General features: G+C 39.3%; 2 protein-coding genes across 2 annotated transcripts in view; both read right to left on the minus strand.

The window, feature by feature from the left end:
• Window positions 1-3,232: 3,232 nt before the first annotated feature.
• klhl41b (kelch-like family member 41b) lies at window positions 3,233-9,817 on the minus strand. Its single transcript, XM_014010746.1, has 6 exons — window positions 8,610-9,817; window positions 7,027-7,184; window positions 6,773-6,880; window positions 6,392-6,577; window positions 3,915-4,061; window positions 3,233-3,841 (listed from the first exon to the last, which is right to left on the minus strand). Exons 1-6 carry the CDS (start codon window positions 9,723-9,725, stop codon window positions 3,730-3,732), a joined length of 1,827 nt encoding a protein of 608 aa, XP_013866200.1. The 5' UTR covers window positions 9,726-9,817; the 3' UTR covers window positions 3,233-3,729.
• Window positions 9,818-14,608: 4,791 nt separating this feature from the next.
• LOC106519186 (collagen alpha-1(XXVIII) chain) overlaps window positions 14,609-17,218 on the minus strand; it is a 60,042-nt gene continuing 57,432 nt past the window's right edge. Inside the window, exons 35-36 of the mRNA XM_014010747.1 lie at window positions 15,078-15,272; window positions 14,609-14,993 (exon numbers count right to left, since the gene is read on the minus strand). Coding sequence (XP_013866201.1) covers window positions 14,986-14,993; window positions 15,078-15,272 — 203 coding nt within the window. The 3' untranslated portion in view covers window positions 14,609-14,985. The remainder of the gene's footprint in view (window positions 14,994-15,077; window positions 15,273-17,218) is intronic.

A 17,218-nucleotide genomic window follows, 5' to 3' on the forward strand; every position in this document is an offset into this window, starting at 1 on the left:
GGGGTGATGGCAGCTGATTTAAAAGCTGTGGGAACAGTACCAGTCGTCAGAGAGGAGTGGATGATGTTGGTGATGATAGGAAGCAGAGAGGGGAGACAGGATTTAACCAAAGCTGTGGGGATTGGATCTAGCTGGGAGTTGGAGGATTTGGTCTTCCTAATGATGGCAGATACGTCAGCAGCAGAGGGGAGAGCGAACACAGAGAGGTGGATGGAGGGGGTGGGAGTTCTATAAAGATGTTGGGGGCAGAGTTTGGTCCGAGGTGTTGGTGTATGGAGCGAATTTTTTTCAGTGAAGAATGACATGAGCGAGTTACAGCAGTCAGTAGAAAACATGTGAGGGTGTAGAGAATTCGGAGATGAAACTGTGCGGTTAAGGAGAGAGAAAAGAGTCTGTGTGTTGCCTACATTGGAACTGATGATGTCAGTGTAGTAGTTAGATTTGGCCTGAGCGATACTTTCTTTGTACTGTAGTGTGTGGTTTATGTGCATCTCTTTGTGAAATGTAAGACCTGATTTCTTGTAGAGTCGCTCTAGTCTGTGACCTTGTGTTTTCATGGAGCGAAGTTCTGAGGTGAACCATGGAGCAGAAGTGGAGAAGGAGACAGAACAGGTTTTAAGAGGAGCAAGAGAGTCAAGGATGTTGGTGAGATCATTGTTGTGGGTGGAGACTAGATCATCTAGGTTAGTTGTGTTAACGGTAGAGAAATTGTTATTAATCTGAGAAAGGAGAGCCTCCTGGTTGATGTTCTTGATGTTACGAAACTGAATAGTGCATTGTGGTCTGAAAGAAGAGAATTTTAAATTGAGGCTAAAAGAAAGCAACAGGTGATCACTAATCATGTTTCCATCCAGTTGTAGAGTGAATTTTTATCGAACTTTTCAAAATTCGCAAAAAAATTAAATTAATAAGAATTTGAACCTAGACTGGTCCAAACCAGAGCCGGCAGCAGTTAATCCACATGTTGATTTTGGGATGATGCAGGAACTTGTCATAGTAATCCACCAGCAGAAGATCCATGATGGACGAATAAAATAGTTGATCAAGCCAAAAATGACAGAAAGTCCGACGAGCAGTGGCGGCCAAGATGTGCCAGCATTCACGCGCCTGATTTTAGTTTTTCAGTTAATAGTCGAAACCATTTATAGATGATTAAAGAATGTACATTCATCACAATTTGCATTTGAAAATGAAAAGTCAGACGTTGCAACTGACCCCAGGGCCGGGGACAGTTACAACATTGTTTGATGGTGGTTGTAACATATTATTAATACAATATATTTCTCTGTAAATAAAAGTTTTATTATTTTTATATTTATATTATTGCAAAATTTATAAAAAACGAAGTTATAATGATATTACAGTGTTATTTATTTATTCTTTTTGATCAAATATGACAAATATAAATTTGCCTTGATGAGTAGATCTTATATACAGATGTCAAAGACTCTGATTGATATAAAATACAGTTGGCTTTTAGAGACAAGAATAATAGAACAATTTGTGAGGCAATTAACTTTTGTTTTGCCTATTGTCACTGTACGCCTACATTATGCAAAATTTATATTGAAACAAACTAGGATTTTAAAACCATTGTTGAAAACAACAACTGCAGAAAATACATCTTAAACACTTTTATGTTTTAAACTATAAAAATTGTCATGAATACCCAATATCCTTTTAAGTGTAAACTCAATTTCAACATCTTAATATCATCTGTGTGTGCTCCTGTCAGCCATGATAAAACCTCATGTGTTAGCTAAATAAGCTGATCTGGAGACATGTTAACTACAGTATGTTAGTTAAAAGTCAACATATCACTTGTTTAAACCATAGAAGTTTGAGCTGGATCACAAAAACAGTGACAACAGTATAACAAAAATAACGCTGGACAAAATAAAAAAATTACTTTGGTACCTCAAAAACAATTTTTTTWTTCAAATAAATCCTGGAGTAGTTTTTGAATCTGTTTACTTTTTCTTTGCAAGGTGGGACATCTGAGCATGTACAGTGTGAGTGTCATCACTCTACACTGTTTCTGTTTGGAGAAAAATGACGTGTTGCAACTGTCCCATCTCCCCTAAATATAGGTAGCTGGATTAATGAGGCAAACGGCTCTGGATTAAAAGGGTTTATAGACTCTTTCAATGGGAACAAGGTGTTTTTTTTCTTTTATTTTAATATATTTTACGTCTGTTAAGACAATTCTGTTTTCATTTTATGGAAGTGTTGAAGTGTGATGTAACTGTTTAATTTGCACTGTTAGCTCTGTGGTGCAAATGCTAAAGTTAGCATCATGCTCAATGTTATATTTCAACATTTTTTAAGTTAAACTGAAAGTTTCCTCGTTTGTGTGCCAAAATATAAGATATAGTCTGTATGTATTTAAAGAGGAATTTATTTACGACGTGGGGTTTTCACAACAAAAAGGCTAAAGAAACAAATTGGGGATCATCTTGAAACAGCAGTGGTCCTCACCATCGTCTGGATGGGGTTCGGTTTGTAACACTGGGTGAGTACAGAAAACTGTATCTTTAGATATTTCTCTTAAAAATTTGTTTCCATTTCATCAGTTGAATCTACAAAATGTGCTCTAGTATTTTTCGCARGTACAAAGTAATTGCCAAATGTTAGTCGAAACTTTCTGAACATGTGCAAAACGCACAGAGGAAGTTCTCACCTATTTTATCACACAACCTGACACCGGGGTGCATGTTTCTTGAAAAGATAAACAGTTACAGCAGTAGAAGATGTAGCAATTCTTAAAACATAAATAAATAAATAAATAAATAAATAAATAAATAAATAAATAAATAAATAAATAAATAAATAAAAATGGTTTCTTCTGTTGATTCTTGGCTGAGTTTCGGTTCGTTCTGATGCTCTGCACTGACTGGTTAGAGCATGCATGCTAGCTTTTATTGAATGTAGGACTTCTCTTCAGTACTATAGTTTCAAAGAAATAAAAAAATAATTGAATTGCAGTTTATTTTTTAAATTGTTTTGTCAGTGCTTTTAGCTGAAGCAGTTTAWCTTTTTTTTTAAATCATGTCTTGAAGTCTGAAAGTTAAAGATCATCTTTTCTCAAACGTCTGAAGGACGAGCTGTTTTTCACATCTCCCTACCTCACATGCAAACACGCTGCAGGTGTCAATTTGTGTCGTCTCCTTCACCTCATTTGCAGTTTGTCTCTATGATATAAATGTAAAAATATTTCCAAACACTGTTTCAATTCAGCGTGAACAACCTTTTATTCATGGACGTGATTAAATACAAACCTTATAAACCCTTTATGTCTTGTTTCCTGAACTTACAGCATATTTTCATTTATGTTGACACAAATGTGCGTCTCACGTTTCGAGGTCTTTATTGTGTTTTTATTACACGGTTCAGCTTTCTTTTTACTTCTTTCTTTCACCCTCGGCAGCCATCAACGACCACTTCTGTAARGATCCTTCACAGAAAAAGCACGGGCAGGAACAAAATGCCTATTTATTTATTTTTTACAAAATAAAAGATAGAAATAATGTAAAACACAGCTGTAGAGGTCAGTCTTAACTGCGGGACAGGAGCCTCTTTTTAAGCAGAATCTGAAGCGAGCTTTTATTCCACAGATTAAAAAAAACAAACTCATCTGAGTCCAGAAAAGAGACTGATGCCAAAGATCAGCTCAGCTCTCCGAGTGCCTCAGAGGCAGCTGACTGTGGGGGGCGGTTGGCAGGTGTCTGTTTACAGTTTGGGCATCCTGGCAGCGTTGAGGCGCATGGACACACAGGTGGAGCCTGAGGCGTAGCGCATCTCCCTCAGCATGCCGCTCCACTGCTTCTTGTCCTCCTCGTACCTGACCGAACCGAGAGTGCCGTCATCAAACAACAACAACGTTTAGTGAAGCTTTAAAACTTGTGAGGACTTACTGCCACACGTCGGTGACCTCCGTCGGAGCCACCTCCTTGTTCTCCATCTGAACCATAGCGAAGCCCCCCACGGCGTACAGGAGACCACCGCTGCTCACCAGGTTCACAGAGCTCCTCTCCTGGGGGAACTCGGAGAACGGCTCCCATCTGCAGCGATAAAACAACCATTTCAAAACTGAGCTGTGGTCCTGAACCTGACTGTTTCACTTGTTCTTAGGCGAGTTTTACAGAGTTTCTTTAGGTTAGGAAAATTAGTGGATGGACATCAAAAACTTTTAGACTTGGAAACAAAATCATGGTGTGCAAAATGAAAGAAATCCATCTTTCTGTCCATCTTTCTGTTTTCTGCAGCAMCTTGATCAGGGAGGTCCAGACCTCTCTTTCCACATTCACCTCTTCCTGCTCTTCTGGGAGGACTCCAAGGTGTTCCCAGACCAGCTGAGAGGCATAGTCTCTCTAGAGTAGGGCAGCCTTGATTAGTCGACTTGTCAARGACTAATAGACTGTTAAAATAGTCAATGACTAATTTAATAGTGGATTAATTTTATTATGACCCCCCGCATGCGTAGCGTAAGCGGGAGTCATTTTGTTATCGTACAATTTATTTATTTATTTATTTATTTTCAGTGATTTTTGGTCAACCGTAGCACAAAAACGGCTGCACCAATCAAGATGAAATTTGACAGGACTGTAGATGAGTCTGACCTACACTGCGCCAGCCAACGGTTTTACAATAGACCCCACATTTGAGGAGGGAGCTCCTTTCAAAGAGGGAGTGTCTGGACATGCAAAAATGCTTATAACCCAGAAACTGTTCAACATAGAAACTTCAGATCTCTTTTGTTGTTTAGCTCTGATGAAGCTCTATCCATCAGACCCACAATCAGGGCCCCCACCCCCCGGACCCCCAATTCATCTGAAAAAGGGGTACCTGGACATACAAAAATGGTTATTGCTCAAAAACTATTAAACATAGAAGCTTCAGATTTTCTTTGGTTGTTTAGCCTTTTGTCTGCCTTTCTGTCCTTGACACACTTGTACAGTAGTGYTAACCGGGGTAGGCCGTGGACGTCACAAGACATTATACAGACAGGCTCTAGTATCACACCAGCAATGAAGCGGGATCATTTTAAGAAAATGAAAGAAAAACCTGTGCAATACAATATAGTTTCGGCACTTTGTCTGAAAGCGCTTTATAAATAAAGTTATTATTATTATTATTATTTTAATTTTAATATTATTATTAATATCTGCAAGGCAGAACTTGCCTTCCACGGCAATTATTTTTAGTTAGCATATAGCTAAAATCTAACGATGGTTATATAATAGCAGCTGCATTCTGGCACGATAAGCTGCATGTTTTATATTCAATTAACGTATGATCCGATTAGTCGACTAATCAAAAAATAGTAATTGGTGATTAGTCGACTATAAAAAGAATCATRTGTGGAAGCACTACTCTAGAGTGTCCTGGGTCTTCCCTGGAAGTCTGCTCCCAGTTGAACATGTGCAGAACACCTCCCTAGGGAGGCATCCAAGGGTCCTCCTTACCAGATGAACCACTTCAGCTGGTTCCTTTGGATGTGGAGAAGCAGKAGCTCTACTCTGAGTCTCTTGAGTCCAGCTACCCTGCAGAGAAAACTAYRCGGGACCTCACAGATCTGAGATCTGGTTCTTTCGGTCACCACACTTTTCTGTCAATCACCACCTTATTTTGTGTGCCTGAATGACCCTAGGAGCTCTGGTGTCGAAGTCAGCTGCATGAGTTAGGGGTCTCCCAAGGCAGATTGGATCTGGGTGACAGGTCAGACAAAGAGCGATTCAGAGATGTCAACAAGGAGCTCAATGTCCCTCGCCCAGACGAGGGTCACCTAGGCCCTACCCTGTAGGTGCTAAACTGGTAGAAACAAAGATAAAATCAAAAACAGAAAAGAACATAGAAAATGTGATATCCATGGTTGTAGTGTGAGGAGGAACAGCTTTAAAACAAACTGCACAGTCTGTTACTGACTTACTTATTTACCCAGAGAGGAATTTAGTTACGCAAACAATCATTCTGCCTGATAAACTCACAGGAAGAGCCAGAGGAAGAAGAGGACAGGAAAAACAGTCAACCTCCACAGATACAAGGACGGTGAGTTAAATATATGTCAGGTTGTGGAAAAAGGATCGACTGTTTCTTGGCTTTTAAACCAACCAGTTAGAAAAGCGATGCTAAACAGGGAAACTGATTCTGATTCACAGCTGCTGTAAATATAGACAACTGTTTCGCAAAGCAGGTGGTGTAAAAATAAACTCAGAGTTTCTGTCTGTGTCCCGGGAACCAACAAGAGCTGACAAGTTGGCTGTTTGTCTGGGAGGAAGCGGTGCGTTTAATTAAAGTGCCACCAAAAACTAAAAAAAGGAAGAAAATAAAACCAACACAAATGTGTTGGTTGGTATTTTGTACATGTTTGTTGGTATTTTTTTGTACGTACTTGTTTGTTGTAAAGTCGTACACTTCACACGTAGCGGTCAGACCATCCTGGTTGACGCCTCCGACCACCACGATTTTGCCGTTGTGGATGACGGCCCCAAACATGGCTCTGGGGGTCTTCATGGCAGCCATCTCCCTCCACTCCGACTGCTTGTGGTTGTAGGAGAACATTTTGTTCAGGGCTTTGCTGTGGAGATGAGGTATGATCAGATCTGGTCATTTACCTGGAGCCACAGACAGTTTTAGACCTCTAATCTGTCACTTTTTACTTATATGTTTACTGTTGGACCCTGTTTGTTCCGAGCTTCAGCTCTTGGGCAGACGGCCTCATATATGACTTTACAATCCTTTGGTAAACAGCTGATCTTGCCTCTTCACTCACTTGTCATCGGTTTTRCCTCCAATGCAGTAAACCAGTCCTTTGTATGAGACCACAGAATGTCCGTGAATCTTCAGAGGAAGCTTTTTGGTCTCGCTCCACTTCATCTTKCTGAAGAAAAAAAGAGAATTTTAACATGTTAAATTCTGCTGCAGCATCACTCTGTGCCTCTGTCAMTTAGGGTTGGCCCCCTCTGGTCTCTTTCTCTATATACTGTTTATAGAAATATAAGTGTAATTAGAAAGGCAAGGACTAACTCGATGTCAAAGCACATCACGGTGTCCAGGGACTCGTTGGTCTGGAGGTCTTTTCCCGCCACAGCAAACAGCAGATTCTCGCTCTCTCCAATGTTGAAGAGGCATCTTGGAGAAGGCATGGGAGGAAGGGCGACCCACTCAGATGTGAGTGGGTCAAACTGTGGTGGGAAAAACAACACAAACAAGTGAGTTTAATGTCTGTATTTTCAGTTAAACTGAAGTATTTAAGGCTTTTTGGTCAGGATGACAAATGTCTGCAGATGTTCATATGTTGTTGCTGCTGTTAAAGGCTGAAACGGAAACTTCATMTCTGATTAATTATGGTCCTTATTGTAGTTTCTTCCAATATTTTTTTGCAATAAAGCTACTTTTACAAACTTTAGCTTTTCACATATGAAAATGTTCAAATTGATGAAGAATAGTCTCGATTTAAAAATGTTTAAATTTTTGAATAATTTACTTCACATTTGAACTCATACCTTAAAATCTCTTCATTTTCTTTAGACACATTTATTTGCTAAATCTACTTTGCATAARCACTTTGTTGTCCTTTGCTCCATCTAGCTTTTAGCTACTATTTTATTACGTTTTTTCTGTTTTGCTCATTTTAGCTTTTAGRTCAGTTTTGCTAATTTTTTTCTGTTCCTCTCATTTTATGTTTTAGCTTGAGATAAGCAATGTTTTGTTTGCAACTTTTCATTTTTAGCTTTTAGCAATGAATTGCATCTGACTGGATCATTTTATCATTTAGTTACAGTTTTACTATATTTTGTTTGACAGTTTAGCTTTTTCTCAGTTTTGTTGCACCTAATTTCTGACAAGGGAATTTTAGCTGTGGTTTTGCCAACTTTTGCTTCTGTTTTGCTAATTTTAGCTTTAGCTATTGATTTGCTACATTTATTTTATGACTTCCTCGTCATTGTCTTTTGTTTATATCAGCTGTAGGTATAGTTTTAGCTTTTGTTTTGCTTCTGAGTATATTTAGCTGTTAGCAACAGTTCAGCTACATTTAGTTTCATCTTAAAGCTGCATTTGATTTCTGTATTTGTTTTTAATTTTAGCTTTTAGCCAAGGTTTTGTTACATTTCGTTTCTGACTAGCTAATAGTAGGTTTTAGCTCAGTTTGCTACATTTTGCTTCACTCTTGTTTATTATTGCTATTAGCTCTAGTTTTACTACATTTTCCATTTGGTTATTTTTAGCATTTACAGCTASAAATTTTCTAGAGTTTTTTTTTTGACTAGCTAATTTTATCTTTTAGCTATGAATTTGCTACATTTTTTTCTGTCTTGTTATTTTTAGCTTTCCCTTTAGCTCTGTTTTTGCCAGTTATAAGTTCTGAGCCGCTTCTTTTAACTTTAACACTTATTTGTTGTTCTTCAAATTTCAACAATTACTCCTGTTTCGGTTGTGGGAGGAGTTTGTTTTCCTGATTTAACTTTAGATCAGACTGTTTTTACGCAACACCATCTCGACCTATAGTGGAGGACAAAAATAAATCATATAAACTGTGAAATCATGCTTTTAAAACCCTCATGGTGGATGATTTTTAGTATTATTTGCCAATATGGACGTTAGCTCACCAAGTAGAAGTAGCACTGTAAAGGCACATCCTTGTTGTCCTCGTCTACAAACAGTCCCCCAATGATGTAGAGCTGGTTCTTCTGCGTCACCAGGCTGACGTGGTTACGTGGCACCTGCTCCGCCATGGCGGCGAGGAAACACTCATTCTCGTTGACATCGTACGCCACCGCTGCCGTGTCGTTGATCATCAGGATGAAGTCACGTGTGAACATGCCGTGTCTACGATCGTCGTTCAGGAAACCAGGGAACAGGCTGTCCTCCTCCTCCTCGCCTTCTTCGACYCCGGCCCCTTCCTCGCCCTCCTTCTTCTTGGGTTTCTCTGGAATTTTCCCCTTGTAGGCGTCCCTGATGGTCTGGATTATCGTCTGAAGCTCCGGGTCACTCTTCACCATCTCGTCGCTCTCCACCTTTTCTCTGAAGTACTTCTCCGGCAGCAGGCGGAAACGAATGCAGTTGAAGGCGTCCTTCAGGACCTTATGGCGCTTCTCCTTGTCATAGCGGGCCCAGGCCATGACCGACTCAAACACCAGCTCCTCCTTCTCCACATTAAGCGAGTCTCCGCCGATGACGGCAAACAGTTCATGWGGTGCGAGCTTGAGGAACTCCTCGTTCTTGTGAAGGAGCTCGAAGCGATCGGCGATGAAGTTGCGCGCAGCCACAGCGAGCCGYGGACAGCTGAGCACCAGGCCCATTCTGAAAATGGCCATGCAGTTACCCAGGGACAGCTTCTTCTGAAGGTAGTTGACGCACACCGTGAAGACGGAGGGGATCTGAAATCTGTTGGCCACTGCGATAATGTCCTGAACGTTGTCGTCAGTGAGGTCGATCTCAGCAGAGTAGAGGTACTGGATAATCATGTCCAGGATGGACGGGTTGATGTCCTCCAGGACCACTTCTTTGGTGTTCTCCACCTCCTTCCCATCCTCAGTGAAGAAGATATCCCTGAAGTAAGGACTGCAGGCGGCCATGATGAGCCGGTGGCAGGGGAAGCAGCGGTCGCCCACCTTCAGGGTGCAGTCCACAAACTTGTTTTCATTCAGGAGCTCTTTCAGGCCGTCCTGGAGCAGAGTGCTCTGAAACAAACGCAGCTCCTCCTTGATGGCGTTGGGGTCCATATTGGGTCAGGAGCGGTCACAGTGGAGGTTGAAAAGGAAGGAGACAGTCACCAAAGGGTCCTTCAGGCCGCTGGTCCTCGCTGGAAAAGGCTGATCAGAGGAAAGAGTCCCAGTGTGAAGACCCAGCAATTCAATCCTGCCCTCTCTAAATATAGCTTCTTCTGCACCCCCCCTTCAGAGGAATCTGACTGGGCCCGGCTCAGAACAGCACCAGCCCGGGTCGCAGCAGCTGCCGTCATAGACTGAAAGAAGCAACTGGATCTATGGCTGGAGGCACGCCACCATGATTCAGCTAAGAGTGGAGACAAAGACCCCTGAATAACTCYCTGTGCGTTAGTGGGACTTAAAAATATGTACTCTTCTGACATTCTTCCATACCTACAAGAACCTGAATCAATCATGGGAGACCTTCATCATGTGAAGAGACCCTATAGCTTGATCTATTTTTGAGTTTTACTGACTCCTTCAACATTTACACCACTTCCCTGATAGTCAAGGTTCACTGCAACAAAAAGTCCTCAGCTGCTGCTTTCTGTAGTCTTTAACTCAGAGTAATCAACACTCTGTTAGCGGCAGCTGATTARTGACATGTGAAGTACTCTGACTTATTAAAGTTGTATTTTATACCAATAAATACATTTTTATTTCTCAGAATTAAAATCAATGCTGACGTTAATATTTTTCCTAGAAGATGACAGAAGCAATTATAAAAGTCGACTCAGAGTCTGACTGCAGAAACGTTGTTCTCGTTATCTTTTGTGCTCGTTGTTTCCTGTTTTACTCATCTTGTCGTTGGTGAGTCCACAGCAGAGACAGACCGAGTTATAATTGGACCTGAAAAGGTTCGAGTGCAGCAGCAGCAGGTGAGAAACACGCATCAGTCACAGACTGGTGTGTGTGTGTGTGTGTGTGTGTGTGTGTGTGTGTGTGTGTGTGTGTGTGTGTGTGTGTGTGTGTGTGTGTGTGTGTGTGTGTGTGTGTGTGTGNGTGTGTGTGTGTGTGTGTGTGTGTGTGTGTGTGTGTAAGGGGGGTTAAACCTTTAAAAACACTTAAATCACAAACAAATCATTAGAGATATTTATTAAATGCTGACATGTGTTTAAAACATGCTCTGGATGATTTCTGAAAAAGAAGCAGACGATGTGTTTGGATCAACAGAGTGATTCAGTCTTGTTTCATCGGACAGATAAAGTCTGAGTTTCTCCTGTGGGCAGAACTAAAGATAGATTAGACTACGACGAGTCCATGAGGTTTTTTTTAAACAGGAGAGGAAGGAGCTTCGTCACGTCTTTAAAGCTAAAGTAAGCTTCAGGTGGAAGTGAAAATGATTTTGTATGTATAAAACAACATTAATGACTTCTACTTAAATAAAAGAATAAGGTTGTAATAAAGCTGTTGTTTAATCAATTTTTTAAATCAAACAGGGGTGCCACTGAGAGGAGGTCCAGAGGGGGCCACCCCATAATGAAATATCAAAAATCTAATTAAGGAACACTGGTTGGACAAACAGGAGCAGTGAGAGGAGATTTTTACTCAGATATGTTATTTTGCTTTGAATTGTCAAGAATGATGTCATCGAGGAAAATCCAACAATGGGACATTTAGCAGACAAAAACATAAATACACATAAATATTTTAATTAACTGAAGCTGCTATAAAGTTTGTTGTTTCATCTGTTTTTGATTGAATCAGTTTAACTTTTATTTAAGTTTAAGCACAATTCATGTTTGAAGAGTTAAATAAAAAGAAATCTATCTGTTTTCTTTCAGCATCTAGCTAACATTTTGCATATTTTACTTCTCAGCTAGTGTTTTGGCACTAGGGTTTATAGGGTAGGATTACAGATTAAGTAAAGGAGGATTTTATTGTGCTGTTTGTTTAAAATCTTTTAGCAGTGTTCTGCTTCTACTYGCTTCTAAGTACACTTCTCCTTTTTAGCTTCTAGTTAGAGTTCTGCTTCTTTTAGCTTTACTCTGTTTAGCTTTTAGCTATTTTTTGCTTCTTTTAGCTTSTAGTCAGTGTTATGTTTTTAGTTTTCTACTTCTCTTGGCGTTCTGCTTTTAGATTCTAGCTAGTTTTTGCTTCTTTTGGCTGGTATTCTGCTTTCTTTATACATTCTAACTGGTGTTTTGCTTCTTGCTTCTTGCTTCTTTTTTTGCTTCTTCTTCTTTTAGCTTGTGATTTGTTTCTTTTAGATAGTTTTTTATCCACACAAATATTTTGTGTGGGTCATCACATTTATAACTCTTTTGCCACAACTTTTTTGGAGTTTTTTTTTGATGAATCCCACTTGTTAACCTATAAACTCTTAACCACTATTTATTTACCTCAAAATAAACCCTAACTTGTTTTTGTTCTGAACTGTAAGAGGTCTTGCTGCTTACACAAAATCAGTCAAATATTTGAGGCTCATATTATCTGAAATAAATATAATTCAAAATCAGTTTGCTGAAACAATAAGCTCAAATAGTTACTGGTTTTAGATGTAATCTGAACATTTCAGGGACAACCTTCTATTTTAGCCCATTTTTTAATTTCTTTTTTCTTTATATTAATTTAAAATGAATTAAGTTTCCCTTCCGGTGACAGTCTGCAGGAATTACCATTGAACTCTTCCATTAATCATATTTAATATGAAAAGCCTTCAAACACAGGAAAARATGAGATTTTTTAAACTGAGTGACAGGGTTACACAGTACAGTATTCTGCAGTCAGTACTTCTGAGTACCACAGTACCAGATAAAACCTTGAGTGTCGCCCAGTTGGGGCGCTGTATGAATCACTTAACAGTAAAACAACAACCAATAACCATTTTTAGTTAATACCTCTGAAATAAACTCACATTCAGAGGTATAAAATTATCCCACTAACTCACACTTAAAAAGTTATCAAAACASTTAACACATTACTGTGCAAAAATCCTGAGCTGCTCAACATCTTTTTGTTTTACGCTTCAAGGAGTCGACTTTCTTGTTATTATAGTTATTCAGACGTCAGTATGTAGATTTATTTGACTCCTTTTTACACATTCTGGCTTTTCATTTATTCACTTTTCTGTCCGTGAAACACTGGGACCCTTTCAGTTATTCTGTGAATTAAATGTTCTTGGTGTAGAGTGCTTTAAATTAGACATTAGACGTTATTTGATAAAAGATTACTTCAACTATGAAATGAGACTGTAAAAATACTYTAGGCTGTTTAGTTTTTATACATTCAAAAATGTATTGTAACACTAACATTACCATGTTCTTTGTAAATAATGTAAACTGGCTCCTCTGGTGTGAGTTCRAGTCAGCTTGAAGGTTAATTTTGAACAATGTCCAATGTTTTTTAATGAAACTGGAGCATGGTGGCACTGAGGAGAAGGTAGAAATGACTCAGCCTGCAACTGAAAATGATGATGGAGGACAACAGAGCTGCTTTATGGAAGGCTCACTTTAGCCTTTTAGCTTTCTTTTTAGCTCCAGAACTAACATATATACTGTATATGGTGATATGGTTTTATTTCCCAGGCTAGTGGGAAATAAATTGTTATTGCTATGTACAGAAGATGAAGATTCCTTATAGAATTCCTTCAGTTTTCAGTTTTCCTTAGAAGATGAGTGTGTTTCTGTGAAAAGAAATACATTTAAAGTTACTATTATTGTAATGGTTTGTGTCTATGTTTGATTTTGACTTTATTCTGGTTTTCTGTCATGTCCCTCTGMTTTCCTCCTGTCTGCCTTTGCTCGGCCCTGCCCACTCACACCTGATCCTTATGTTTCTTCCCCAGGTGTTTCTTGTTTTAGCTCGTTGGTTTCCCTTTATATTTTGTCCTTGATCCTCAGTCTTTGTCAGAACTTTGTTTCTTGCCCATCTCATTGTTTCAAGTCAAGCATTTTGTTTGCTGCAACACCACCGCTTTTGTTTTCATAAATAAACTTTTTTTTACCCTCTTTTATTGCCCACCTCGCTCAATCCCAGATCTGGGGTTCAAACCATCCAAGCTAAATCATAACAATTATAAATAATAAAATAAAAGATTTATTTTAAAAATTTTACTTAATTCCTCATACTATAATATTTTACCGTTTCAATTATCTGTCACTTTGCTGCTGATGCACCTGAATTTCTCCACTGAGGGACAACAGAAACAGTTTGTCATTTAATTAATTCATACTTACATTTAGCCTTTGTTAAAGAGCATAAAACCATGGTTAGGGTAYCCCTAACCCCTAACCCTAACCATGGTGAGGGTTGGAATGTAGACTGACCWYTAKATCCAGAACTTTGTCTTAGACTCAACTCTCTTCACTCTTTCTTCACCACGAAGGACCAAAGCAACACCCTCATTACTGAGGAGGAGACCCTGATCTGTGGATCCACCTCTCTCAGGAACAAAACCAGATACCTGTACTCCTCCACCTGAGACAGACTCCCCCCGAACTGGGAATTTCATTTGGAAATTTGACTAGAAAAACTTTGATTTAAAAAAATAATTTGCAAAGCAACTATTTAAAAAATCAGTTTTTGGTGGATCCACATGGATTTAAAATCCTATCCTAATCTCTTAAAAAACTGTGACTCAGCAGCCTTTCTCAGGCATTCTTACAATCAATTCTGCTCTAGAAACTTAAAGAGACAGTTTTTACTGGTTTGTCCTAATTGTTAAATTTTAATCCTGTTTAAATKTCTGAGAGGAAATTAAAACAACATAGACTTAACAAAGAATGTTCTCCTTCTGTATTTAATGTCGGATTAATGAGGATGTTCTCATCTCKTATTGGTGCATTATGGGTATTTCAGTGTTAATAATGAGGATGTATGTAAGATAATCCAAGAAAATCTGGCTGCCTGAAAGGAAATTAGAAAGAAACAAAGGACAACTCATGACCTGGGCACAGTACTGAATAAAAAACAAAACCATTTTATTAATATTGGTCATGAAACTTTGTCTCTGTTGTGTTATTGTAGAGAAAATTTATGGCTGCTGATGCCATATTGATTCACTGATGTCATTTATTACAGCTGTTTCACGTGTCGTCCATCTTGTCTTCTCAGTTATCAGAAACTGAAGATAAAAAAAAGCTGAAGCATCGGCTCATCTGTGTTCCTGAGAAGAATTGTTCTCCAGCTTAAATAGAAAAGTCTTGTTTTGGAAGAAGTCCCAGAGGAGGGGACATGAAGACATGCTTTATCCTGAGGATCGTAAACAAACTTTTCATATCGGCTCCTGGTTTTAGCTGCTCCTRCTGGAACTTTGTACAGCAGATGCCTTCACTCAGCCTGCTAAAGAAACAAAATGATCAGGTTAATACTTCAAAATGACAGAAACCTAAYTTCAGAGAGACATAAAAACACGACAAAGATTACCCGTGGCTCTGGGGATCACACACGTCGTCCGGCACTCCTCCTCTGTGTCGAAACGGTTCTTGTTGCCGCCGCAGCCTCCGTACCAGAACTGGGCGCAGGCGTTGGCCTGCTTGTCGTAGTACCAGCGGATGTTGTATTCTCGACACGTGCCCTGGTCCAGAACCAAGCCACAGCGAGGGTCCAAGGGTATGGTCTCTGTTGGAACAATGGGCTTGTGAGAATGGTGAAAACCACACATGAATAACAGCAGCAAACCTCAGAGCGTATGTTTCTGCTCCTCACTGGGAGCCGGTTCTACTATAATAACCTCACTTCTTCAAAAATAATTGGCCTCCCTGTTTCTGGCTTGGCTGCACACAGCGTGGAGTCCTCTCCGCCACTCTGACACTTTACCACAGATTCTCATCATGTGACATCACAGCAGGGGGTCCTGCTCCGATTCGGACCGACGCTTTTAGGGTTTTGGTTATTAGCAGCCGCTGCTTCAGGCTCTTTCTCCACTCCAGGTCGGTTTAATGCAGATTGAAGTGCTTCTCCATTAAAAATCCATTAAACAACTTTTCTTCTCCAACAACTAYCATTCAAAAACTACTCTGATAAGAAAAGTTTCCCCAGGGCTTTTCCACAGGAGGGATAAAACTGGACGAAAAGTAATTAGATTCTCTAAAACAAAAAAATAATAATTTCAAATTTAATGCCACAGAGATTAGAATAAAGACAGAAAAAAACAGAATCCTATTTCTGGTGTTACACTGCCTCTGGACTTCGTGGTTCAAAAATGGATTTGCACAGAAAACAGTAAAAATTTGACAAGCCACCAGTTTTATTAAATCTTTTACATCATACGTTAATAAGCCTTTACTCTATAAGGAGACCTACTGATGATCTAGTTTAACAAGTGTCAGTTTTTCACGCTTGTTAAGAAAGAATACCAAATGTAAAACAATGAAATTATGCCCAGTAGATTTATTTGTGATTTTTCTTTTTTGCTTGAACAGCTCATCCTCCTTGATTCTAAGCATGATACTGAAAACAGCCTGAAAAAGACTCATATTTCCAAAGAAACAACTAACTAAAAGGTAAAACCACCACAATTGAATATTCAGGTTCTAACAATTATAACAACATTTGCCAAATAACTGGGCTCCTTGGCTGAGCTCTGTTTTTTTTTGTGTGTGTGTTCATGCTGGAGAGTAACTAAGGGCGGCCATGTAGCACCTACCAAGATGGCAGCACAAATTCTCATCTTGTTAGTGTAGACTGTTCTGTGGTTGGCCATTCATTATAAAATTATTTAAATTAATTACATTTTTAGGAGGCGTCCACATGGGAAGAGGCAGGCCTGTAATATCAAGTAGAGGGGTTAGACAATGAAACTGAAACACCTGGTTTTAGACCACAACATCCCTTTCAGACAGCTTCCTCTTGCGTCCACAGTTAATCCTGTTGGATGTGGTMSYTCCTTCTTGGTGGTATGCTGACATTACCCTGGATACTGTGGCTCTTGATACATCACAAAGACTTGCTGTCTTGGTCACAGATGCACCAGCAAGACATGCACCAACAATTTGTCCTCTTTTGAACTCTAATATGTCACCATAATGTTGTGTGCGTTGTAATATTTTGAGCAAAACTGTGCTCTTATCCTGCTAATTGAACCTTCACATCTTCTTACTGGTGCAATGTGCAATTAATGAAGATTGGCCACCAGACTGGTTCAATTTAGCCATGAAACCTCCCACACTAAAATGACYGGTGTTTCAGTTTCGTTGTCTAAACCATGATGGTGAAAAATCTTTGTTTTCAGCTCATTTGAAAGTTGATTTGAGACTCTCATGCTGCGACTCTTCAGAGAAGATGTAAAGAGGAGAAAAACTTACAATTGCCCCCCTTAAATACCCTTTATCATAATTGGAGTCACCTGTGTATTGGGGTCAAGGGTCACTGAACTTACCAAACCAAATTTGAGTTCCAATAAAGGTTTTGAAATCAATCAAATGAAAACAGTGCCCAAATTTATGCACCTGCCTAATTTTATTTAACCAGTCATTGCACACTTTCTGTAAATAATTTAAACTTCATTTCACTTCTCAAATATTACTGTGTTTGTCCCCTATATGATATATTTTACTGATATTTTT

This window comes from Austrofundulus limnaeus, unplaced genomic scaffold (genome assembly GCF_001266775.1).
Source record: "Austrofundulus limnaeus strain Quisiro unplaced genomic scaffold, Austrofundulus_limnaeus-1.0 Scaffold72, whole genome shotgun sequence".
Classification (NCBI taxonomy): Eukaryota; Metazoa; Chordata; class Actinopteri; order Cyprinodontiformes; family Rivulidae; genus Austrofundulus; species Austrofundulus limnaeus.